A 26,864-nucleotide genomic window follows, 5' to 3' on the forward strand; every position below is an offset into this window, starting at 1 on the left:
CCTATATTGTCAAATTAATCATAGAACTCAATTATTTAAAAAATGATAAATACATTTCCTGCCGTGGTTGTTCCCTCTTGAGCCAAACAGCAGTTGAATAAAATAGGAGTTGGCTTGGCATGGGGAAAATGTTATCTAAGATGAGATAAGATACAACTTTATCCATCCCTCAGGACAATTCGATTCAGGGCTAAAGTGGTGCATCTGATTTGAACTGATATACAAACACTAGACAGACACAAAACATTTATGCTGCGTCCCAAATATGGGCCCTGGTCAAGTAGTGCATTATATAGGGAATACGGTGCCATTTGCCTCAGACAAGCATGACACAAGATATTATCCTGTTTTTATCACATGCTAGTGCAATAGATTATTAAAAGGCTAAAGAGTAATGTGCAAAAGGCACTATAAGTGCAGTAGATCTTCAAATGATTTGATAAACAAGATTTAATTTTTATTATTTTTTTACGTTTGAGATTGTAAGAGTTAGAAGGGTTCCTCTGTCCATGTTTATTTGAGTAATAAACATGGGAGAGTTCTGAGAACACAAACCTCAGGCTACTAGTAAATAAGAGTTGCTATGTAAAAACTGCAGCACTTTCTGCAATTGCAACATCCTTTTCAGGCTTTTAAATCATTTTTACCCATTGATTCTTGAGGGATATTTTAACTGCCTCATGAGCTTAGCTCAACTGTCGTACCCCATCAGAACCCAAAATATAAGCTAGTTTTACAAAAAAAAAAATGTATACCTTCAAAACTATAATTTTGATATAGTATCATGAATGGTCAGTCCTTGCACCCGTTAGCTCTTTCTATACATTTGAGTGGTTACATTTCTCCAGCACCATCCCTCAGCTGTGTACAAAAACAGTGACTGCTGTGTTACTGTTTAAACTTCATATTGTCCGTTTAACCAGTCTACATATAACAAATGCAAAGAGGGCTCTAGTTCCAAATGTTCACACTATTTCACTAAATCTTGACCTTGAACATTTGAAAGGGTTACTTACAAACAATGCTCTATGGGTTGTCACTGCGGCAACCAAATCCCTTGATCTACACAATGACATCACTACAATCCCATTGCTGATCATCTTACCTGCAGCAGCTTGTCTGAAGAGGGCCTTTTCTTTGGATTTTTCGTCAACGATATCTTTACAAAATGATGAAAATTACTGGTCCTTGGGGAGGGAGAACGAAATTGGATTAAAAAAATATATATTCCGCCTATTCGATCATAAATATTCCATTTATATGCTAATAACGATCAAACCTCTTTGGGATGAAACCTGACCCCATATTATGTGTAAATCAAGTTAGGCTGTCAATTCTCAAGCCCCTCTCCACAAAAAAACAGCCTTTCTCGGAGTCCAATGACATCGACACGAATCTGAGGCTCCTTTAACGCCGTGACAGGCGTGTCTGACTGTTAATATTTTAGCAGCATTTTGATTTGATTCGTTAATATTGTATTACATATTTTTTCCCATTCAGTTCTAATGTATAAGAGTTGGGGTGGGAGAGGACGGTGTGTTCAAGTAGCGAAATAGAACTGGCCAGAGTGTAGGTAATGTTGCAGGCGGCAACCCTAAAAGACACTTACCACTTCACCTTGTCTTTCAACTTGGGCGGCTGGAAGTTACTTTTGGTCATTAAAAACAGGGCCCTGAGGGGGGAAAAAAAGTACAGTTGTGTATTTAAGGAAATCAGTCCTTACACTTACAATCCTTGCTTTTACTCAGAGGTGCTAACTTACTAAGCATACATTTAAAATAATGATGTTCTGCTTTCTCTATGTTCTGCAAATGCATACAACGAGTTCGTAGAGTCATTGCATGTTAGAAATATGGGACCAAATAACTAACTTTTGACTACTTCAATACACTATAAGTGAATTTCTCTGAATACTACAGACTTCTTCAAATGGGGGACTATCTACATAAAGTGCTTTCATTTCTTAACGCTAAAACAGATAAGTATGAAAATAACCTCAAATAAAAGGTGCCATTCTGTACTGTCACCTCAAATGAAACATTTGATCTCAAATCCAAAATCCTTGAGTATAGAGCCCCAAAAAATATATGCTTCCCTGTCCAAATACATATGTGGGGTGTGAGTGTATACGATTCCCCTGCCTGTATGGATAAGAATCCCGGCACCTACTGGCCCCTTCTCTCTGTCTGCTCTTCATTTCATAAAGGTCTCTGTCAAAAACAACTAAATAGGAAAGGAGAGTCCACTCTCCTTTAAAAAAAAGAAAAGGACCCTGGTCTGATACCAACGGGTCCAAACACTAACCTCATCGGGTGAAGGTCGAACATGGGCGGCTGCAGCTCTGCCAGCTCGATGGCGGTGATGCCCACTGCCCAGATGTCGCACAGGTGGTTGTACCCGCCCTTCCTCTCTACGGCTGCCACCTCGGGTGCCATCCTGCACACAGGGAGTCGGCTCAGTCAAATGAACCATTCACCACATAGCCTTGGCACAGTCAATAGCAATTAACACTACAGGGTCATCTCAACCAACTCACGCTGATCTCTCAACTCACACTGTCTAACCAACTGTGCCAATAACTCGCTTATAAATGTTTATAAATATGAACACATTTTGTAAATATTTCAAAACTTTTGTTTAGCGGTGGCGCAACCACTAGAGCTGCCAAGTGGGGGGCCACTAAAATGTTTTTCCCCCATGGTCAGGGGTGGCAACCCACCCAAATCTAGCTTAAGGCCCCAAAATGGCCTTATCCAGAGCGACTTACAGGAGCAATTAGGGTTAAGTTACTTGCTCAAGGGCACAGACACACCTAGTTGGCTCAGGGATTGAAACCAGCAACCTTTCGGTTACTGGCCCAACGCGCATAACCACTAGGCACCATCATCAATCAATATAAATCAGAATATGTTTGACACGTTAACTCCCTAGACTAGAGTCGAAGCCCTGCCTAAGCTGGGCGGGGGTTCTACTAAGCTAACATATGGAATTGTTTTAAGGTCATACCAAAGATCCTTTAGTTATTTGATTTAGAATTTTAAGACCCCTTGAAATATAAAAAAAATGAATAAAACTAGCCCATAATAAAATGAGCCCATACGAACATATTGAATAACAGTCACTACATGGAACAACAGATAGTAGCCCCCCAAAAAATCTAAAGGAAGTTTGTTCTGAAGTGTCTGTCCTACAGTGCTGTGAGAAGGTATTTTCCCCCTTTCTGATTTTCTCTATTTTTGCATATTTTTGATACTGAATGTTATCAGATCTTCAATCAAAACCTAATATCAAATAAAGGGAACCTGAGTGAACTGATAACACAACAATTACATATTTATTTCATAAACAAAGTTATGCAACACCCAATGCTCCTGTGTCAATAACTGTTTGTTCCACCTTTAGCTGCAATGACTCCGACCTAACGCTTCCTATAGTTGTTGATCAGTCTCTCTCACGTCGCTGTGGAGGAGTTGTGGCCCACTCTTGCATGCAGAACTGCTGTAACTCAGCAACACTTGTGGGTTATCAAGCATGAACTACTTGTTTCAAGTCCTGCCACATCATCTCATTTGGGATTAGGTCTGGACATTAATAGGCCATTCCAAAACAAAAAATGTGTTGCTTTTTAGACATTTTCATGTAGACTTGATTGTGTGTTTTTGGATCATAGCCTTGCTGCATGACCCAGCTGCACTTCAGATTCGGCTCACAGATGGATGGCCTGACAGACATTCTCCTGAAGAATTCTCTGATACAGAGCAGAATTCATGGTTCCTTCTATTAAGGCAAGTCGTCCAGGTACTAAGGCAGCAAAGCATACCCACACCATCACACTCCCACCACCATGCTTGACTGTTGGTATGAGGTTCTTACTGTGGATTGCAGTGTTTGGTTTTCGCAAAGCATAATAATTATAATAATACATGGGACTATATATGGGGCGGAAAGTAGCCTAGTGGTTAGAGCGTTGGACTAGTAACCGAAAGGTTGAAAGATCGAATCCCCGAGCTGACGGGGTAAAAATCCCCGAGCTGAAGGTAAAAATCTGTCGTTCTGCTGCTGAACTTTTTTTTTTAAATGTATTACATTGCGCTTTATAGATATTAAACAGAAAAACTACAAAATAGGAGTCAAAACATCAGACTAAACAAAATCATGAATAAAGAGAGGGGTGGGCTCAAAGCAGAGAAAGAGTGTGATGTATCAGTGTATGGGAAGGGTAGGGTCAGGATTTAAATACCAACATGGTTTAGGGTAAGGGTCAGCTTTGGGGTTAAGATATGAACCCAGTTTAGGGTAAGGGGCTGGATTGGGGTTAGGATACGAACCCAGTTTAGGGTAAGGGGCTGGATTGGGGTTAGGATATGAACCCAGTTTAGGGTAAGGGGCTGGATTGGGGTTAGGATACGAACCTAGTTTAGGGTAAGGGGCTGGATTGGGGTTAGGATACGAACCCAGTTTAGGGTAAGGGGCTGGATTGGGGTTAAGATATGAACCCAGTTTAGGGTAAAGGGCTGGATTGGGGTTAGGATAAAAACCAGTTTAGGGTAAGGGGCTGGATTGGGTTTAGAAAAAACAAATATATATATATATATATATATATATATATATATATATATATACATACATACAAATCAAAAACTGAAAAATTGGGCGTGCAAAATTATTCAGCCCCCTTAAGTTAATACTTTGTAGCGCCACCTTTTGCTGCGATTACAGCTGTAAGTCGCTTGGGGTATGTCTCTATCAGTTTTGCACATCGAGAGACCGAAAATGTTTCCCATTCCTCCTTGCAAAACAGCTCGAGCTCAGTGAGGTTGGATGGAGAGCATTTGTGAACAGCAGTTTTCAGTTATTTCCACAGATTCTCGATTGGATTCAGGTCTGTTTCAAATGGTACCTTCAGACAAGTCTTGTGAGGCTTGTGGGGGCCGTATAGCAACACAGAGAACGCCATCGTGTTCGTGCGTCTCATCTTTCAATAGTCGTAATAGTTTTTGCAGGCCAAACCGTTCGAACGCTACAGACGTTTTCATAAGAAGACCAATTTTCGGGATGTCTCATGGTCCGACAAGCACCGCTCTAGCTCTACCACCTATTACTGCATATGCGGAAGGGCAACATCGGCAGATGCAATGCAGAAAAAACATCTCTCTAACCTAAACTGATAGATTTTGATGGGGATGTTTTTATTATGCGGGCCGCGGAAATCGGCTCTAAGGGGTCCAACACCTTTTAAAATCAATTGAAGGGCACATTCATATCCTGCTTGACAAAATGGCGGACGATAGATCCATGGATAGATTCCCCTGACTTGGGTATCAAGGGAGAGAGAGAATCGATAGAAGGGGGGGAAGTGATGAAGGACGTTACCAGTAAGGTGTGCCGATGAAGGATTTTCTCTTGGCAATGGTCATCGTGATTTGGGCCGAGACGCCAAAGTCAGCTGCAGAGGAAAAGAAAGACGTGAGAAGCCTGACTTTGTAGTTATATCTACATGAGGCCTCCATTAAGCATAATTAATCGTGCATTTTTATTAACATGTCGTTACTCACCAATGAATGATTTGTAAATGAGTTGTTTAAAGTCAGAGTTACATTAATACAGTAACAGTTTATCATGAATACAGTGAACTTCTAATACACGTTTGATGATGATAAGCTATGCATAATTATGCATAACGATGTTGAAATCAATTCAAATCATGCAATGCTCATGTATTGTAATAATTATACATATTTTGTAAGCTGGCGCAGGTAATATTCCAAAAGGAATACGATATAAAGTGTAGTGTTAGCACTGATACAATTATCACTGTCCAAGCTGTGCATGCGTCGCAGACTTGATTTCGCCTACTACACACATTGAATAGGAAAGCACGCACACACACACACAGAAAGAGAGAGAGGACAGACAGAGAGACAGAATGTGAAAGCAGAAGGTGCTCTTCACAGCCAAGCGCAATTAACAGCTTGTCAATCTTCGCCAGGTGAGGATTCACGCGTTCATCAACTTGCCATGATTCATCATATTGAAACACACATTAAAGAAAACAGTTGCACGCCTGGACTCCTTACCTAGTTTGACGTACCCGTTGTCTGTCAACAGTATGTTTGCTCCCTTTGTGCACATAAAAGAAGATCAGAACGTCACAATGGATCTGCAGTTGCATAGGCCTATGGAAGCGCTTAGTACGTTTTTACCCATTTTCCCCCTTCAACAACGTATCAAACGTCTAACTAACTTGTATCTGCACATTTTCAGTGCAACTTCATTTCTGCAGCAGTCTCTTAACAAGGCCATCTATCAAAAGGAAACTTCACAGGGGAAAGACTGAACCGGGAAAAGCCTGGAGTGACTTTGAAAGATGTCTTGTGGGGATTAAAATGGTGGCCATTAGTGTCAGAAATGTTTTTATAATGGCTATTGCACATCTATGCCAAGAAATTCCAGAGGAGGACACTAAAACTACTGTCAATGTAATTGTACATGTCTGGGTTAAGGTGTTGTTGGTCTATTTGTGTGTGCGTACAAGCTTGTGTAAAATGACTTCCTTAATAAAGAGGACAATAACCTCTATTCTATCCTAATCTACACAATGTATTCCTGCTTGAAACGGTTATTGTTCCAGTCCCACCTTACCTTTGTCTTTGTGCACTCTATTCTATGCAATGGAAGCCATGAATTCCTGCTACAATGTGCCATTTTCCCACCTTACCTTTATGTCTCTGTGCATTTTCCCTTTGTTGTGTAGATAGTAGAGACCCTGTGGAGGGAAACATGCCTACAGTGAGTCAGTCCATTGACCTCTTCACAAATAATATCCCATCCTAATATGTTGTCCCTTTTTAGCATCCAACCAAAATCACCACATATACTTTTCCAAAGCATGAGAGCATTGTCATTTAACCAGGAAAGCAATAGTCTGGTTATTATTTTGGGGGATTTCTAAAGATGGGATTTATTATGGTATAATAGTTGTGTATCAAAATCAAACAAATCAATGACAACAATAGCCCTTACGATGTTGCTATGCAGGTCGCCTACTGGTTAGAGCATTGGGTCAGTAACCGAAAGGTTTCTGGATCAAATCCCCAAACTGACAAGGTAAAAATCTGTCGTTCTGCCCCTGAGCAAGGCAGTTTACCCACTGTTTCCCGGGCGCCAAAGACGTGGATGTCGATTGAGACAGCCTCCCGCAGCTCTCTGATTCAGAGGGGTTTGGTTAAATGCCGAAGACACATTTCAGTTGAAGGCATTCAGTTGTACAACTGACTAGGTATCTCCCTTTCCTATTGCTAAATGCTGCTTTCAGTCTCATTTCAAGTGGATGGGTCAAATCAAAGGTAAGAGGACGTTCAAAGGCAACACTTTGAGATGAAAGACGTGTGTCAGAAGAAGAGTGAGCGCTTGAGGAGGCAAACTGAATTGACGTACCTGAAGAGTTTCTCGAGACACGTAGGCTATTTGTGATTCTGTGAGAGGCCCCGTCACTGAAAGATAAGGAGAGACATAGTTGGAGCCTGAGAAGCACACGTGCTTTATTAAAACCTCGGTCGTTGGTGCCTGAGACAACATCTGGTACCTGAACTCAAATGTATCATGTATATCTTTAATATTATTTAAGCTAAAGGTCTTATTTGGACACATATCAGCATTTCAAGCCACATTTGCCAGTATTTGTGTCATTTAACCCCAGTGTCAACCAAATCACATCAAATCAACAATAGGGTCCACAACTGGATGTTGATCTGACAGCTTTACCTGGCAACGTTAGGTTATTTCACAGTGATTATTGGGACTATAGAACAGACCAGGCACAACAGAACCCTATTTAAAACGGAACAAAAAATTGATTTGCTACTGAATTAGACAGAGCTAGATTCTTCTTAGATTTCAATATCATTTATAGTACTATACAGGAAACGGCATATTCTCAATGATATCGCCTGTATAAACAAATAAAACATCTGTCTATTCAAACATGATCCTCTGGAATTTGCTCGCCCGTCTGTCTGTCTGTCTGTCTGTCTGCCCGTCTGTCTGTCTGTCTGTCTTCAGTTTGAGTGAGAACACGCATCATACACCATCCTGCTTCAATCCTAGGCTGTGTGAGGGCTTTGGCCATACCGTTGAGAGGCTAATCTTCTTAGAGTCTCTACAAAGTAGATTGCAAGCCATGATCGCACCAGTTGATTGGGGTCTGATTAAAAAGGTGCAGTCAGTCACATGACAGGGCTAATTAAACTAACGTTCTCTTAGGCCTCTAAGGGGTATATCAAAAAGCAGGGTCACCAAGTTAGTCAGTTCAATCAATTAGAACATTCCCATTTCAAGCTTATCTTTCCAAAAAATGATGACGTTACTTCCAAATATTTACACAGGTTAGCTGGCAACTCATTGACCATGTTTCAATTGGGAAACTCAGTTGAAGATGACCTCCTACCTTTATATTCTTTCATGGCACTGACCTGAAAGAACCTATACTGTTGACAGCATACTCCCAGCTATGGTCTACCATACTGCTTTCACCTATCCTCCATGTTCAGATCAATGCAGACGGAGAGGAAGCTATGTTAGACTATTGACATGCCCCCTTGACCTCCCCCGCCACCTGCCTACAGGGCGGGTCTAAAACCTTGTTAGAAATACCCAACATCTAAAACGACTGAGGTTAAAAGGTCCAAGGAATGTAACGACACAACGAAACTACAGGGCATTTCAGACGCCTTCCGTTTCGGGGACCCTCTATTTACACCGGAGACGTAGACGGAGCCTTGGGTTGGGGACATTACGAGCAGCGCGTCGTCTCCGTGGCAGCGGGGAGCTGATATGTGGGAGGCTGAGATCAACGGTACTTGGCGGTGTCGACTGCTGTTCTGTCTCTCTAACGAGGGGCCTCGCAGCCGACTGAGCCCAGCACAGTCATTAAGAGCAGAATCAACACGGTCTCTGTGAGTGTATGTGTGTGCGCGCACAAGTGCGACAGCAGCTGCTTAAGACAGCCGCTCTAATGACCTGTGCTTTAAATGGGCAATCTGCAGTTCAAACAATTACAAAGACGTCATGCCACCACTGCTTTCGTACACAACTCCGGGATGAGGCCTGGAGAAATGTAACTACTCCAATGTATAGATGGATGCTATGGATGAAAGGACTGACCATCCATGACATCAAACTTATAGTTTTAGCCATGTTTTAAACCTATACAGTGTTTGTTTACAACTTACAATGTTTACAAACATTGGAGTAAAACCAGCTTATATTTTGGGTTGTGATGGGGTAAGACAGTTGAACTAAGCGCAAGGCAATTTATAAATTATATTCTTCCCGAATTAAAATGGGTATATATCATCTATTTTAAAGTCCAAAAATGGACGTAGCAACTGCAGATTCTCCCTTTAAAGACCAAGACAAGAAGAAGAAAAAGAGTAATAAGAATCTGTTAACTGTCTGTCTGGTTATGTGGTAGGAGCTAGGTTACTTCCTACACGGCAACCGATTCCCTCTGGGCCGTGGCATAAAGTAGTGTACTATAAAGGGAATAGGGTGCCATTTGGGACGTACCCCTAGTAAGAGGACGCCTAGCTTGAGTGAGGAATTAGCTTAAAACCACACACTGAAACGTATTGAATTTGGCTTCATCGTACCGGTTGAACCAGCTGTCATTTTTCAAATATGTGTGTGTATGTTGTTGTGTATGCTTACCATGATATATGTCTTGTAGGGACCCTCCCCCGCAATATTCCATACATATCCATAATTTATCTCTCCTGTAAAGAGCAAAAGGAAACAAATGACATTACAATCGATACTGTACGTCTCAAAATAGTCTGAGTAAAAACCAAACGCTAGGGGGCGGGGTGGAGTCTGGGGGGGTAGAGCGAGAGTATGAGGAGGATGACTGCTTTTGGGAGTCTTTTGTAGGTCGTGACACAGCATGATGCGGTTTGGCTATTAGGCCACAACCGCCCTCCGGGCAACCAACGCGTTGAAACTTCCCTCTTTTCAGCCCCTGCAACTTCTCAGTATGGCCACCCTCCACCTCCCCTTGTCTTGAGCAGTTCAATACAAAGCATTTCCCTAGAGCTAGCAATTAGCCACATCGCTAGCTAACATTAGTGCGGCTAGGTTGGACCAGAGGCTCTGACTGTAGCTTGACTGCAGTGGAGTAAGACTCCACGCTGAGCCTGTGTGTGTGGTGTGTGGTGTGTGTGTGTGTGTATACTTCCTAGCCTGTAAGTGGCTGGGAATTGACTGAGCCAGGGCATGGTTTGGAGGAGGGAAGGGTAGGGTAGGTTAGGGATGGTGACGGAGGGAGCGCGGGGTGCGGGCCTTTAAATATGCTACCTTAAGTAACTGCCAAAGTAGGCCACGATGTTAGAGTGCTTGCAGTCCTTCATCATGACGATTTCCTGCTGCACCACCACGAAGTCCTCCCCTGTGGAGAGACGGCAGACGTGAGAGAGCAGGTGAGGAGAGAGACAAATTCACATATGTACATAAACACACATTTATAAACACATACACAAACACACATGTATGTAAACACACTTGAATGACTTTAAAAGGAACTTCAGTTGCTTCTACATGAATAAAATGGCATAAAATAAGTTTGAATTATTAATTTTTTGATGCAGACACAGACACACGCTTAAACCACCTCGCTGAACCAAAGCACTCTGGCAAGACTAGCTGGGAACTTACAGAATTGGCCAAAAAAAGGTAAGTAGACTCCTCTCTGTCTCTAAACAAGTATCAACTGTGCATTAGTCTGCATACTGACCCGGATGTGCAGAGATAATGGCTCGGAGGATTGATTTAGCAGAATCAATGCGTTATTTGTAATCTATGCTAGTCCCTTTTGATGAAGGCATCTGTCAAACTGGCAAAGCTATCACTGCAAACATTAAGCTCCACACCTCCCAAATGAGGACCATACATCTCAGAATCAATGAGCCGCACGACGTCCAACTACGATCACTGGGGGGAATCAATTCCACAGATCATAATTACACAGGCTGGGAATATTCAGTTTGGCAGCTTGTCAACACCACCAGAAGGCCAGTGTTTCCCGACACTCAACGCTATTCTAAAGCAGGGGAACGTGATGGGCTTGGAAACTGGGGAAATAGAAACCAATAGAAGCTATGTTTTGGGAAGGGGGGGGGGGGGGCGTCTCCTTGAGGGTGCACTCAAAACACACAATCAAAACACATGCACACACACTGACAGATAAGAAATTCTCTTAATGACAAGGCGGCAGTGAATAGCCCTTGACGAAAACCCGCTGGGGATGCTTGCTTTTCGTTTTTAGCAGCTCTGTCAATACGGGATGCGTGCTGCACATTCAAACCCGGCACTCTCCATCAGCAAGTTAGCACTAGCACTGTTGCTAGGTCAGCGCATTTCTCCCAGGCAGAGCTATCGAGCGCAGCTCCACCCGATGCTTCTTCAGAGGAAGAAGCAGGGCACGATTATTGGCTTTAACGAGAAATGACTGCCCATGAAGCTCTCCCTCGCCTTCGATTGGCCCGAGGGACAGACGGCGGGGCCTGGTTGATTGTCGAAAAAAAGAGATTCTCATCCAATGTCCCCTGGGGTTCGTGGACCTGACGGCGCCGATCTGGGCTGACCTTGATCTCCGTCTCGGGTCTCAACGTCTATAAACGTGTGCGCCGGGACAAACGCTTTGGAGGAGCGCGAGAGAGAACAAAGTCACTTTAGTGTGACTGCTGGCTTAATGATGGACGCTCCAGGCCTCATTAAAAAGCTGATAATTTATTTTTTTACACCTCCCTCTTTATCTCTCTCGCCACTATTCAATATTTCTAAGCCAGTCGCTTGCTCCGCGTTCAAAATTCCTTCTGTAGTCTCAATGAGAGATGAAAATAAATATGTATGCTGGCTTACGTAATGGCTCATTAACATGTATGTAACGTGATGGATATGCAAGGCGAGAGTTGTCTATAGCGTTGGCGCTGCAGCAGCAAAAAAGAAGAAAAAAGAAGTTTACTCGAACCCTATGATGAATGAAATATCGGTGGGGGGGTTTTGCGGGTCTTTTTCTGCTTACGGCCTCCTCCTGAGGGAGTGTCCTAGGATTCACTTTCAACAGTGACCAAGGTCAGATGGCCCTGGTGCTTCCTGTCGTGGTGAGCCTGTCCTTCTCCGGTGACGCGGTGACATTTTTCCAGCACAGAGGGGATTGGAGAGAGGAGCTGACTGTGTAGGATGCTCTGGGGGTGAAGTTTCCCCTAGGTACAGATCCAGGATCAGCGTCTCCTGCTCCAATCATAATGTTAACCATTCGTTGGGAAAAGGCTAAACTGTCCCAAGATCAGTGTCTATGGGCATGTAGGACTGGGGGAGAAGCCTACTACTGACTTCAATCGCCTCTATATGCTAACACCAAAGGAGTGACTTTGGATAAACTCCTGCACACTTATCTCGAGCTTGACAGAATCAGTCTTTGGACTCAAAACAATTTCTAAATATATGTTATATTTAGAACACAAGTGGAGGTTTACTGGCTTATTACAGAGATAATGCAAGCTGAATTGTCTACATGTTGTTGTTTTTTAAGTTAAGAACATGGCTTTAACAATGAATCATTCTAAAAGTATTTTTTTCTTCTGTCATTCATTTACTCTTATGTATTCTTTTTGATCACAATATCCTACAAATACATGGAATGAAGTATTCATCTGCAGTTACAAAACAGTGTTTAATATTTACATTCTGGTCACTAAGACCTTACATATTGTAACTGTATGGACCAAATGGTCATTTTTTATTTGGGCTATTTAGCAAACAGTAGTGAATGTTTGGCAAGGAATAAAGACTTTTATTGCTGACCCCAGAAGAGTAGAGCTTACCTTAGCACAAGGATAATGGAATGCAGTTGCCCTTAAGCTCTGACATAAGGTCAGTTTCTTTGCAGCTTTGCACCCCTGACTGGTGCAGTTTAAGCCTCTGGTCAAATGCAGTGCACTATGCAATAGGGTGCACCCTTTGGGATGCACACATACACTGACAGGTAGCAAGGACCACATAATGTGATGGCTGTACAACCACAATCTCATGTTGGCTAACAGAAAATGGCTTAGAGTTGGCAGATACCATGGAAGCAATCAAGGTTGTGCTCATTAGGCACCAAACGGAAGAAAAAAGGAATTCAAAAACGGAATGCTCATTTTGGTTTTCCGTTGCAAAATGTTTTCAAACTTTTCCCGTTGCGTGCCCTAATGAACAGGATCCAGATTTGGTGGAGGGGGCCTTATGGAAACAGATTGTGATCTATTGGAGCAGTTACACAGATCTTGGCAGCCTCTAAGCCAGATTGTTGGGCTGTACATGGACAGCACAAAGCACAAGATGAAGATAAAGCCTGGCAGCCAGCCCAAATGAAAAGGAAACTGTGACAGAGATGCCATCTGAAAATCAAACAGCACAAATTAGAACAAATTGGAACAAGTAAAAAAAAAAGAAGCAAATATTAAATTACTTCTTTGAATTCTGCACAGCACGCCACTAAAGCGAGATAAGCCAATTAGACCAAAGCAAACTGTTGCTAGGGAATATTAGTTGGCCTAAAGCTTTGAAAGCATCTTTGGGAAACCGTTTTACATTTGAGATTGAAACAGACAGGCAGATATAACAAGGTGCTGAATATGGTGTCCGGCGTTGGTTAACTGTGACATGTTAGAGGGTGTTAGCCGCCCACCCTTGGGGGTTGTGTGTGTGTGTGTGTGTGTGTGTGTGTGTGTGTGTGTGTGTGTGTGTGTGTGTGTGTGTGTGTGTGTGTGTGTGTGTCCACTCCACACACTATGAATAGTCAATCTGTCAGCCTATGTCTAGCCTACGTAGGTTTCCATGGTCTTGGCATTGGCGACACACCTCGAGCCATCGACCCTGTCGCCACGAAACGCACTCCTGGACATCATGGCGACATCTGTCAAGAGTGCCAGCTGCCCTGGCCATGATGCGTACTGACAAGCACCTCCATGTCACTCCACGCTGTCACAGTGGATTGTGGCACCTTCCCCTCGTGTTGCCTTGCTGTTGGCATTTTAAGAGGTAGGGTGAAAACCTTGGCAGCATGAATGTTAGATGGGGTTCCTGCACTGCGTTAGCAGGAATGGCTAATAAGAGACCTCCGGGCCGAACTCCACCGCATGTGGTCCACCTGATAAATGCGGGCACACACACACACTCTCTCCCGCTCTCTCTTTAAAGCTTCTGACCACTTTCCAGCTCCAATTGTCACCGTCAATCTAGTTAACCATTAAAGGCCTGTCAAGTGCATTCTCTACCTCTAATGCACTGTAAGAAGACAATAAGCATTTCAACACTAAACAAGGGAAGTTCAAACGACATCAGAAACCCCATCTTGATTTTTTTTATTTCACCTTTATTTAACCAGGTAGGCCAGTTGAGAACAAGTTCTCATTTACAACTGCAACCTGGCCAACAACACAGAGTTACACATAAACAAACGTACAGTCAATAACACAATAGAAAATCTATGTACAGTGTGTGCAAATGTAGAAGATTAGGGAGGTAAGGCAATAAATAGGCCATAGAGGCTAAAATAATTACAATTTAGCATTAATCCTGGAGTGATAGATGTGCAGATAATGATGTGCAAGTAGAGATAATGGGGTTCAAAAGAGCAAGAAGATAAATAACAACGTGGGGGATGAGGTAGTTGGATGGGCTATTTACAGATTGGCTGTGTACAGGTACAGTGATCGGTAAGCTGCTCTGACAGCTGATGCTTAAAGTTAGAGAGAGAGATATAAGTCTCCAGCTTCAGTGATTTTGCAATTTGAGCCAGTCATTGGCAGCAGAGAACTGGGAGGAAAGGCAGCCAAAGGAAGTGTTGGCTTTGGGGATGACCAGTGAAATATACATTCTGGAGCGCGTGCTACGGGTGGGTGTTGCTAAGGTGACCAGTGAGCTGAGATAAGGCGGGGCTTTACCTAGCAGAGACTTACAGATGATCTGGAGCCAGTGGGTTTGGCGACGAATATGTAACAAATGATAAGTCCCCACCCAATGGGCCCCGGTAAAAAGTAGTGCACTATATAGGGAATAGTCATTTGAAATGCAACCTTGAAGTGACTGGAATTCCCAACAACACAGAGACGTCACAGTACAGTGTTCTTTTATGATAAACAGGCTCACACACCTAACATTGATGGTCTTTCATAAAGGGGGCTTTGAAAAAAGTGCCTTGAGTGATTACATGCAGAAGACAATGATACTCTGTAAGGACTGCTTACAAGGTAAGGTTGTAAGGGCCCTTTATATACATAAAACATGGTTAACTGTGGACACTGTCAGCTGTGGATGATAATACAACTGACACAAATCAAATGTTTGAAATGACCATGGCAACCACGAGCACAACCTAAAAATATGCCACAAATAAACCCCAAATCAATTCCTGTTATTGTAGAATTATGCAGTGTCCTTACAAGAACGGACACACGAAGGGAGAGGAAAGTTGCAGCAAATCAATAGTGCCTCTTAACGTTAGAAGCGCTACAACAGAGGTCTCCCAGTCCAAAAGCCTTGCAGAAATACTCCAGTCTTGTGTGTCTATACTAAAGCAGCTTCCAAAATGGAACCCTAATTCCCTATGTAGTGCACAATTATTTCATTCTTTCCTAAATAGGGAATAGGGTGCCATTTGGGACACATGACCAAAAGCAAGGCAGGAGCTGTCACAGCGGATATGGTAAAGAGGTGGTTTGACATTAAAAGGAGAGGATTGGGAGAGTCAGGGGGCGGTTCAATACTGACTGACCCCTCAACCTTCCACCCAAGAATAGCTTTGGTTGTTGAAGAACACACTCACGTACAAGGACAACAACACACACGGCCGCACGTGCACACACACACAAAATTATGAAAGTTAACATTGGATAGCTACAGATGTAGTAACTTCATTTGAGCCAGTTTGCTACAGCAGGAAAATAATCCTGCAGCAACAGGAAATGTGAATTATTATAATTTATGGAAATTTTTGTAGGGGTTGATACATTTTCTTGTAAGGGAAAATGAAGTCTGAAATGTCAAAGTGGAAATTACAAACTTCAGAAGCCTTTTTAAAACCGCAAATACACCACACGTTTTAAATGTCCTGTACTGTAGGAATATTCTCCTGCGACAGGTTAATCAAATTATGATCCTATTCTGTACTGTAGATTTAACGGACTGCCTGAAAGTTGAATATTAGTGGTAACACACACAAGCGTGCTTCACATGAGCAGGAGCTGTATGTAGTAGTGTTCATTATTTCTATAGGAGCTAGTTCTTCCTGTCTGAACTCTTACCCGCCGCAACGTCAGATGGTACCCCACAAGCCTCAGGCTGCATATCTGTACACACACCCGCACACACATAGATAACTGCACACAATTTTGCGCACACACACTCACGCGCACGCACACACACTCCATCAAGCCTACCACCTGCTGACACCCAGTCTCACAAGCCAAACTCAAAGTGAATCCCTGTTGATTTATAGCAAGAAAATGTAAGTAAACATTTCTTTAGTCTCTAGCCTAGCCTAGACCCACCAGTTCCCACTCCCTGGGTTGGTTCGTCCCAACTATAGCATCAACAGTTAACTGTAAAATGAGTCTGAAAGTTGACTAAGACCAAAATGTTAATAAGATGCATCGAGTTGTTGTTTGATTCAGATTCTAATAGCACCATACCTATTAGAAGCAGTAAAATGCCAATATAATATCATATGACTGTACAAAATGAGAATTCCACATTGACTCCTAGCCACCCTTTTGTAGATCTGAAAGGATTTGATAGGTATAAGCAATAAAGTAATAGCTCCACTTTGTCATCAAATATTGTCGTGATAAGGCTTACATCTATCCGAACCTCTCCGATTTCATATTAAGAGGTGTTAGAGTGATCGGTTGACTTGTAAATAGTGTTATAGGTAGCTCAAAAGTAGGAGACCGCTCATCGCAATGGAGTGTTTCCTTAAGGTTGCGTTATCACACAGAGCAAACAGCCTTAGCAAATGAATAGATTATGATTACTAGAATGGAACCACAAGAGGTTGGTGGCACCTTAATTGGGGGAGGACGGGCTCGTGGTAAAGGCTGGAGCGGAATGGTATCGAATAAGTCAAACGCGTGTTTCACGTGAATGGAACGTCATTACCAAACTAATTCTAACATTACTTACATATGATCAATTCAACCTCAATAGATGACCTAATCCACGTATCATAGACAAGAGACAGAAATGGCCGTAGGCTATTATTTCCACATATGGAAGCAACAGAACAGAATGCAGTTTAGAGATTGCAAGGAGACTGATAATGTGCTATTCATAGCAGAATTCAATTGCACAACTGACCGGTGACAGATTATCACCAAACACAAACCAACTATAATTAGGCTGTTTTATAGTAGCAATTATGACTAACTGTGGACCAATGAGATAGTCTGCTAATGCTAACTAAGAAAAACACTCCAATAAAAATGGCTTTTTGGATTTCCCAAAATTACCAGGTTTTCCAGAAATCTCAGTTGGAAAATTACCAGAATAGAGATTTTTTTTTACCCTATTCGGAATATTTTGTGTTAGTGCTGGGCTAGAATAAAAATGTGTAACCCCTGAGGGTGTCATGTAAATGGACGAGCTGCACTGATGTAGAGTAACAGGTAACACTTTGCCTATGGAAGTCCTGCAATCTTCACACATTGTTGCATCGTGACAGGATGTGACATTCAATGCATTTTAATAATACAAGGCGTTTGAGCTCTGTGTTTCACTGCTATGCAATAATGTGAAATTGCACGGGATCCCTCCAGGGTACTTACTAGCAACAGCTCTACAAGAATATCAACAGTGTTACTTTAAGTTTTTCTGAATAACAATTCATATCCATCATTATCATCTTATCATCTTATCAAATTATAAGGACATCTTGGATTTTGATGCATTCGATATAAGCAGCCAGCTTTTGAAATACCACAGAGACTTCAAATCTGATATTCCCCTCTATTTGAAAATTATAATCTTATTGTGGCGCAGACAAAGAGCCTGGCCGCAAGCTCCAACAGGTTTACTCTTAACACTCCAACTTAATCAAGCACTGCCATCTGAGGCTGAGATGAAGGTAAATCTGGTCTGATATGGCTCCCAAGGCTAGCTCCACTCCACATTCCTGGCCTGACATGGGACACATTCCATTTGGAAAGCAACCAGGCCTGCCTGACTATTATAGAAAAAGTCCCAGATAAAACACACACACACCACTCTCATCTAAAGCGATGGGTAACAAATGATAAATGGTAGGCATGAAGCAGATGCCTTTTACGCTAATAAGGCCGGTGTGTGGCCTATACAGGATTTAAACCCGCAGCTCTACTGTAAGCAACATGCTCCAACCAACTTAACCACTAATGTTATGCTCTCACTGGGTCATAATATACTGTACTTCCATGCATATGGCCTGGGGCATTCAGGTGGGTTTCATTTGCATAACGCTTTTGTATTTTGCCTAGGGTCAATTCAATTCCTCCAAATGTTTAGTGGGTCTCAGAAATAGGCACAGTAATGACTGGAGAAGTAGGATAATGGGGGAGAGAAGATTTAAGTAAGTCAAATTGAATAATAGGTCAGGAGAGGCTAAACTAGCTGAGACAGTGAGTTGAGGTGTAGGGTGACGTTGCCCCTCGACGCTAAGCTTGGGTCAGTTTTGTATTTTCCCCACTGATTGGTGGAGGGCAAGCTGATCCTAGATCTGTACGTAGGGGAAACTTCACCCCAGAGTGTGAGAAGATGGAGGCAAAGATTCTTACCGGGCTCCAGTTTGATGACCTTGATGGCCGCCAGCTCCCCTGTGGTGACGTTCCGAGCCTGGAAGACAAACAAGACAGAGGGTAAGCACATCGACCAGTCTCCACACACAGAAAATCACAGGTGATCGATGGAGAGCTGCCCAAGAGCATACCTTGAGGAGGATGTGTTTTGGAACCGGGGCTCGACTTAAAAAAAGGTCCAACGGAGATGTTTTTATCTGGACATAAAATCATTTCTGTGTAACAATTAAGTACCTTACTGTGATTCTTTTTGACCATTTTAAATGAAAACAAACAAAAATCTTTTCTTAGCAAAGAGCAATTTCTCAAGCAAGAATTTTGCTATGACTGTCGAGGAGTGGTCTGAGTGGGGAGAGGAAAACTGAAAACTAGCTGTTACTGGTAGACTGGTTTTGAACTCTAGTTCTCATTGGTCTATTAACTAATTATCTACCTGGTGTCAAAAACTCCATCTCACCAAAGCAGGCTGATTTCACAGTATTATTCCAACCTCATAGTGTGGAAATCACGTTTAACTGCACTGGGCCTTTAAATAGCTACAGATAAAACTTGCATAGTCATGATGACTCCGGTTTTTCGAGATTCTGGTATAATGGGACTACTGTGTATTCTGGATTTTATCCCAACCTGACTAGTGCGGAATTGACGGTCACAAGGAAAATCATGTTTCATGTGTTCAGTGAGAAGATATTCAAGTCATTATGGATTGAAAACCAACATGTGGTTATTCAGGATCAGGGAATGATCATTTAGATAATACGTCTATTTTATTGTGGAGACATGCAATAGGCCAACCTTCAATACAGGTTATTACTAGACGGGGAAATCAAAACACAGAAAATAAGCATAAAGGCAGACATTTAGCCAGCGGATTCAAAGGTTAATCGAAATTGGGATTGAGGTTGAGTTTAGAAGGGGTGAGTTAAGGTAAGGGTTCAATTAGAGCTAGGGTTAGGGTCGGGGGTGGGGGTTAAGGTTACCACTGCCAAGCATTAAACATGTATGGGCACTCATCCCGTTCAGACTGCACTCTCAAAAGGAATTTCTTCCACAAAAGCACAAGGGGGGCAGTGGATGGAAGGCATGGGAGGAAACAAGACGCAGGATCAATTACTTGAGTCTATTTTTCCACGCCTTCTATCTGCTCCACCATCAGATGCAGAGAATCCCAGTTTAGCAGCAGATGTGATGAGCAAGAAAATCATTCACCGCAAAATGGAAAAAAAACTCTTCAGAGCCAGCAAGCTCACATTGTATGTTACATTCATGAAGGGCTGAGCTTGGAGAGAATGGCACATAAAATGAAAACGCCAGCAGGGTACAGTCATAAGATACTCAAGTACCTTTGGATAGACGTACTATACAACATAGCTGACCCTGGGAGAAAAGTTCATCAAGAATCAATGTCATACTTATAATGGCATCTTGGCATGTGTCACAGCAAAGGTGACACTTCTGCGCTTCCTTTAAAGCGATTGGAAAAAGCAACACATTGATTTTCCACAAAAGACAGTGAAAGAAATTAGCGCACACACACACATATTAAAACCTTGGTGAAATTGAATACAAATTTCTGCGCAGTCTTTCACTAATGACCTGAACGCGCTTTGCGAAAAACACCTCCAAAAGGTTAACTAGCACCTTATGGTAAACGTAGACCGCTCGGAGATCAATAGCAGGATCAACCGCACTGGTGGTGTTAACAGGCAATTCTACCAAAGGTCGATATCTAATTTCGTAGAAAATGGCAAATCATATTGGCCATTACCGCATGTTAAATGCAAACTACACCTGTGAAGTACAACGACCACCACCAGCACACCGCCCCCACCTCATCCCACCACCCACCCCCACCCTAAGGTGAGAGCTGAGGACCGTGGGAAACCGCCCACCGGGTATCGACCAGTGCCCTTGAGGGGGCGAAGGGAGAGGAAGGGGCTGGCTGATGATGATCATGTCACAAGGTCTCGGTATGGTTAAGTCCATTGGGTTTCCCCCTCTGTCTAGTTTCTCCATATCTAGTTAGATACTAGAACGGCACCATCATCTAGCATTCTGGAGTCAAGTGGCCATGTTCCAATACATGCATTTGAAGTTGTACAGTATGCTGGAACGGGCAATCAGAAACAAGTCGCTGTCATGTTGATCCACCTAACCAGGCTTTTCAGATTTCTGATCGTCAAGAACAGAAGAACAAGACTCAATAGCTCTCAACGGGACATCATTCTAGTAACCCTGAACCAAAAATAAATTGTAAACTATTTGATTAGGTTCTGTGTTAGATAGGAGCCGGAAAGTATTTGGTTACTGCATCCCCCTCTCCGCAAGTCTAAGGGCCCAAAACGTCACCTCCCCTTCCGAAATTCAAAGGATGCCCCCGCCCTGCGAAATTGTGATTCCTCAATATAACCAGTGACGCAAACCCAGTGCAGTGCAACAATGTTCCTCGCTAGTTGCCGCATCCCAAAGTCTGTTGACGGACGTTATGTGAACATTTATGTACCGCACTCTGTCCGCGAGGGATTAAAGCAAATTACCTTTTCCCTCCATTGGGAGCACTAACCCTACCCCAACCGCTCCAGCGCCACTCAGCCAAGGCAACACAGGGTCAAGATAGAGCTTTCCCCTCCATCGGGAACGCTGACCCAACTCTCCTCCGCCCCAGTGCCATACACTCAGCCAAGCTCAGGCAGCACAGGCGCAGGGCACAGCAGGCCCTTTGGCTACCATCTCAGGTAATTCCAGACAGAGAAAATACATCTCAACATAGGCCAAAGTGACACGGGCCGCAGGGGCCACAGGGTTCACACAGACTGTAGAGCAGAATCTGGAGCGACCTGTTCTTTACACCAGGGCAGTATTTATTTCACTGCATTTTGAGCAAATGAGATAGATACATGTTCAAGGCAATGTGTAGGCTTGTTGCTTTTGTCTGTGGTCAGTTACAGCGGTTTTGTGATGTTTAATGTGTGATGTAATTACTGTCATTGTTTGTAAAAAATAACAGATGGAAATATAATCCAGAAATGCAGTGAGACATGTTGTTTTCTGTGTCTGATCAATCTATTCCTGAATGTCAACACTCAAACATCAGAGACATGTCAGGAGGGAGACTAAAAAGAGGATTTTCGGGGCAGACACTTCTGTCTTTATTGGGTCATTTAATGTGAAATAGGAGCAACTAATGACCCTGACGTTGTGGACTTTTCTGAAATGTAACCCATAGAAATGACCTTTGGGGGAAAGATGTTTATTATACATTTCACATCTGTCTCCAAATGGATTGAGAAATAATTCATGTTTTGTTCCATTCTCACACAGAATGACCCTATTTCCCTTCTGCATGCCTGCTCATAGCAGTGCTGTGGAATTCCACTCACTTCCTGGTCTGAGTGAAACAAGAACTGCCATTGATCCAGCAGCTTTGTTTACAAAGGGAGTATGACAGATAGGGGTAGCTAATGCTAAATGCTAATCTTTCATGGTGAGGAAAGAGAAGACCTCTTTTGAACTTGTACTGAAAAATGTTACAGCGGTGTGAAGGCATCCATGAAGTATTTAACATGTTAAAGGGACAGTTCACCCAAATTACAAAATGGTATGCATTGACTTGCATTGTACTTGTGTCTTAAATGCAAAAAAGTTAGCACTTGGAGACAGTCGCCAGGTAAACAAAACCAAAGCAAGACACCTTGTCCATAGACTGCTTACAGGGTAAGGAAACTAATATGTAATTTTGTAATTTGGGTGAACTAACCCTTTAACATTTTCCTGAGTCAAGTAAAACCGGTGTATGGTTTTGCGTAGCGACCTTTATAAAATACCAGGTAGACTCCCGTCTGAAATAGGCAAACCACAAAATGTTTTACAGAAATACAGCCACAAATATTTTATGCAGGTTTGATAGAATCCAGGCCACTTTAATGTCAACAGTGTACTTCTGACTTTGGACAGACACTCAGAATGACATATTTATAATATAATAAAACATGTCATTTAGCAGATGCTTTATATCCAAAGCGACTTATTGTTTAGTAAGTGCATGTGATCACTGCGGGAGTTGCACAGGCGATATTGACATTGCTAGCTCAATGTTTGCTCAACTTGCTCAACTTCAAGGCCTGAGGAACAAGTCTCAAAAACCCAACCCTAGGAAACAGTGACTAGGGTCTGGTTTCAATAACAGACTGTTTTGGCAACTTCGATAAAGGGGGAAAAAAATGTCCAGGGTGGTTTCTTTTGAGACAGACAACTCTCTCCAACAAATAACGAGACAGATACGCCAGAACGTTGCAATTCGAAACCAAAGTTTCCAGACAAAACCAGTGGTTTTAGTGAAGGTAGCTGAAGCAAACTAGCCACTTGCGAAATGCACTCATTAGAAATAACCTCTGTGATCTCCATCTTGCTAGATACTATTGTGTATTTTATTCAAGCGGATAAGATCGTGATGTGGGCATTGACTCTATCTAAAGAGCCCGTCATTGAAACCAGACCCTAATTACGGTTGCTTAGGGTCGGGTTTTCAAGACTACTGAAGAACAGGTCCGTTAAGAGCTGACAGAGAGGATTTCCTCAGCTTTCCAAACCACAGGGTCCAAAAGTGAGAAAACCTCTGTGTCCAGCCTCTCACACCTTTGAGTGACACCTCTGTGAGAGGGGGGTACGGAGCACGCTGGGGCGTGCTTCTAAACATTGCAGATAGAAATAGAATGAATAGAGCTGACAACTCCCTATTCTACTGCACATGACAGATAATCCAACATGTTCTACACAGTACATTTCTATCTGAACATGCATCCTCCTCAGGCCCCTAGGTCAAAGTCTGTGTTTCACTTTGTTTTACAGGTCTCTATTTAGGCTACTTGTCAGTCATGTTAATGAAATGTTAAACAATGTTGTGGTCCTCTGTAGCTCAGTTGGTAGAGCGTGGCGCTTGCAATGCCAGGATAGTGGGCTCGATTCCTGGGACCACTCATATGAAAAATGTATGCGGGTATGACTGTACGACGCATTGGATAAAAGCATCTGCTAAAAGGCATATATTATACATATAGATGGTAATTGCATATTAATGACCCGATAATTACTTAGGCTGCAAAAAAATAACTGATCCTAGATCAAGGACAAAATAAACTGCTAACTAGGGATGTAATGATTCAGCGATACGTATTGGTCCTGGTTCAAATGTCCCCGGGTCCCCAAACTGATCCAAATTTAGCATGAATCGGTCATAAAATCAATTCAAACGTTACGAATCGGCGGTGCTCATATTACTTTCTACCTTCTGAAAATACCTCATATTTTGTGACATCTGATGCGTCCTCTCTTTCAATGTCGAACTAAGCAACTGTGTTGACAGTCATTGATGTGCAAGTAATTTTACATGCCAAACAACTCAGGCATTATCAGTCGCCTAGTCAAACTGCGCTTGGTGCACGGCTTAGCACGCTGACCAAGAGGTAGGCCGCGCGTCACCTTCAGCATCAAAATGTTTGTAAAATGGCTTGCGCATTATTAGGCTTTATTAGTTGAGTGACAACCAATATAATATGCTAGATTATTGTAATCAAATGCGCGGTTGAAAAGTGTTTATCGGAATAACGTAGCCTAAACTACCGCCTGAGAAACGTCTCATCTGGCTGTAGCATACCTGCTGATCGGGGCTTAGGCTACATTACATTTAATGTTCCGGTTTACCATCAGCAATAGTTTTGGTCATTTTTAGATATACAGGGTAAAGTTGATCATTTCATGAGAACAGAAAACAAACGGTTTGACACGGGGGGTGAAATCCAAAGTTGTGCTATATATTCATTGGCTATGTCATATGATTTTTTTTAAAGAAAAATATTGATTACATTACGAGCTCAAACACTTTGAATCTGCAAAAATGACTAATTAATTAGCGGGTGATGGTGATTTCAGATCGAAAGTGGAGGTAGAAAAAGCAAACATTACCTCCCTTGTCTGATAGTGAGGTGGTAGATGCCCTGTTTCCCCTATGGCTCAGCACAGGTGCCTACATTACACATGTATATAATTCTCACACACAGACAGACAAACAGAGAGAGAGAGGTCAGCTCAGAGAGTCAGCTCAGAGAGATCCAGCTCAGAGAGATCCAGCACGAGTGCCATCAGCAGCCGTTTTGAATTTAGAATGGAAAATTAATGTATTTATGCAACAAATGTTGGTGTATCGAATCGCACCGAACCAATTCAAACTAAAACGTATCATTCCTGTATCGTTTCAGAGGCCATGTATCTAGATACGTATCGAATTGTCTTGAAAGGAAAAGATGCACATCCCTAATGCTAACCATAGTCACAAAAAAGGGTAGATGGGGAACCGAAAGACAAAAAAGGAGGCCTTTTATTATTCTAAGCATTTGACTCCTGAATAGGGCGGTTTTGACGATTCCCGGATGTGGATACACGTTCATACAGAGTGCCTGTGAAGGAAGGTCTAGTGTGATTTCAGTGTCTGACCATTAACTCCATTCTGAATGTTAGAAATATTTATTCATTATTTAAAAGCTCCTTTATAATGCCTACATAGAGGTGTCATAAGTATGTCATTCAAGCACAAAGTAAGGAGATGGGTTTAGGGTCTTGTGCTTCATACCAGACAGAATCTGGTTATGTGACATCATTTGTCAACTTCTAATGTAACGCCAATTAAGTAGTGTTTATGACAACCTTATGTAGCAAGGCATTATGATGACATATTTAACACAAAGTGTTAGGCTATTTTAAAGCAGTAGTGACATAAGCATTTATGATCCGCTAATATACCTCTTATGAATGTGTTATGAATGCCTTATGTAGGTACCCTTCAAATAAAGCACTGCCTAAGACGTATCAGAGCCAGGTGTGTTCAAAGTCAGGGTCATGAGCCCCGGTTGGTCCGCATGGGGAGATTCCAATCTCGGCGCTGTGATAGCGGAACAGGAAGGGACAATGGCCCAGTTGTGGGACTCGGGTAAATAATTGATGAAAAATTCCAAGTGTGAAAGGATTGGGTGACAACATTTATGAGGGTTCGCTGAGGAAAAGAACATTGGTGCCGTCTTGTGTTTCGCAACAGGCTTTTTATACAAAAGACAGTTAATTGATACTGTAAAATAGATGCTTTGTATTCACACATGAAAAGGATGGCCTCACTGTCTCCTAGATAAGGGTAGACTTTTGATTTTATTTTCATACCATGAGAAAGACGTACCAAGAGATATGTAGGCCTACCGGTAGATTAATGGCGAGAGAGTGATAGAGAGAGTGAGATCTCAACAGAATATCTATCAGATTGGTATCTAATTGGCTAGGAGGAAAAGAAGAGAGAACAGGAGAGTCAGACAGAGACAATGAGAGGGAGAGAGTAGTATGTGGTATGAAGAAGGCAGGCCAACAAGGATCAAGACAAGAGGGTTAGTAAGCTAAAGTGTTAATCACCTTAACCAAATCAAGCGCATCCCCCCCATAGCCGTGCCTCTGGACAGCTTAAATGGACTGAGATGACTGGATGCCAAGTAGGCTCTTCACTACACTCTCTCTACACAATGGCTGCTGCTGGACCACATCCAGTCAATGTCTATTCAAAGTTTAGCCCCAAACTTCAAAGAGTTCCGGTTGAGCTGAACTTGGGGTGTATTCAGTGCACACCGTAGCAAAATGTTTTGCAACGAGTTTCTATTGGACAAATTCAGGTAGGTCCCTCCTCGTTTCATTTGTTTTCTTCTGTTTCGTTTTTAGTGAATACACCCCTGAAAGTTGAGGTAGCACATGAAATGCAGTACTTCCTGAAATGCAGGAAAATCAATGGCCCTGTTGGAATAGTTAAAATGTATCCTTCCCTCCTTCCTTTCTTTAAGTAATCACAGATCGGAATTGGTTGTATCAGTGAAGTAATGGGTGGTAACCTTGCTTTCATCTTTCCAATCACTTATAGATCTGTTGATTACCTCAAGGAAACAAGGAAGGATGCATTTAAGTATTCTAACA

General features: G+C 42.4%; 1 protein-coding gene across 2 annotated transcripts in view; it reads right to left on the reverse strand.

Annotated features, from left to right (window-relative positions):
- Positions 1 to 26,864, reverse strand: part of LOC109890305 (mitogen-activated protein kinase kinase kinase kinase 3) — a 76,502-nt gene that overhangs the window by 32,106 nt on the left and 17,532 nt on the right. For both annotated transcript variants that reach the window (XM_020482287.2, XM_031828281.1), the window contains exons 2-11: positions 18,846 to 18,903; positions 10,351 to 10,441; positions 9,709 to 9,773; positions 7,438 to 7,493; positions 6,719 to 6,766; positions 6,078 to 6,120; positions 5,374 to 5,446; positions 2,305 to 2,436; positions 1,610 to 1,672; positions 1,106 to 1,187 (exon numbers count right to left, since the gene is read on the reverse strand). In XM_020482287.2, coding sequence (XP_020337876.1) covers positions 1,106 to 1,187; positions 1,610 to 1,672; positions 2,305 to 2,436; positions 5,374 to 5,446; positions 6,078 to 6,120; positions 6,719 to 6,766; positions 7,438 to 7,493; positions 9,709 to 9,773; positions 10,351 to 10,441; positions 18,846 to 18,903 — 711 coding nt within the window. The remainder of the gene's footprint in view (positions 1 to 1,105; positions 1,188 to 1,609; positions 1,673 to 2,304; positions 2,437 to 5,373; positions 5,447 to 6,077; positions 6,121 to 6,718; positions 6,767 to 7,437; positions 7,494 to 9,708; positions 9,774 to 10,350; positions 10,442 to 18,845; positions 18,904 to 26,864) is intronic.

Source organism: Oncorhynchus kisutch, linkage group LG1, assembly GCF_002021735.2.
Source record: "Oncorhynchus kisutch isolate 150728-3 linkage group LG1, Okis_V2, whole genome shotgun sequence".
NCBI lineage: Eukaryota > Metazoa > Chordata > Actinopteri > Salmoniformes > Salmonidae > Oncorhynchus > Oncorhynchus kisutch.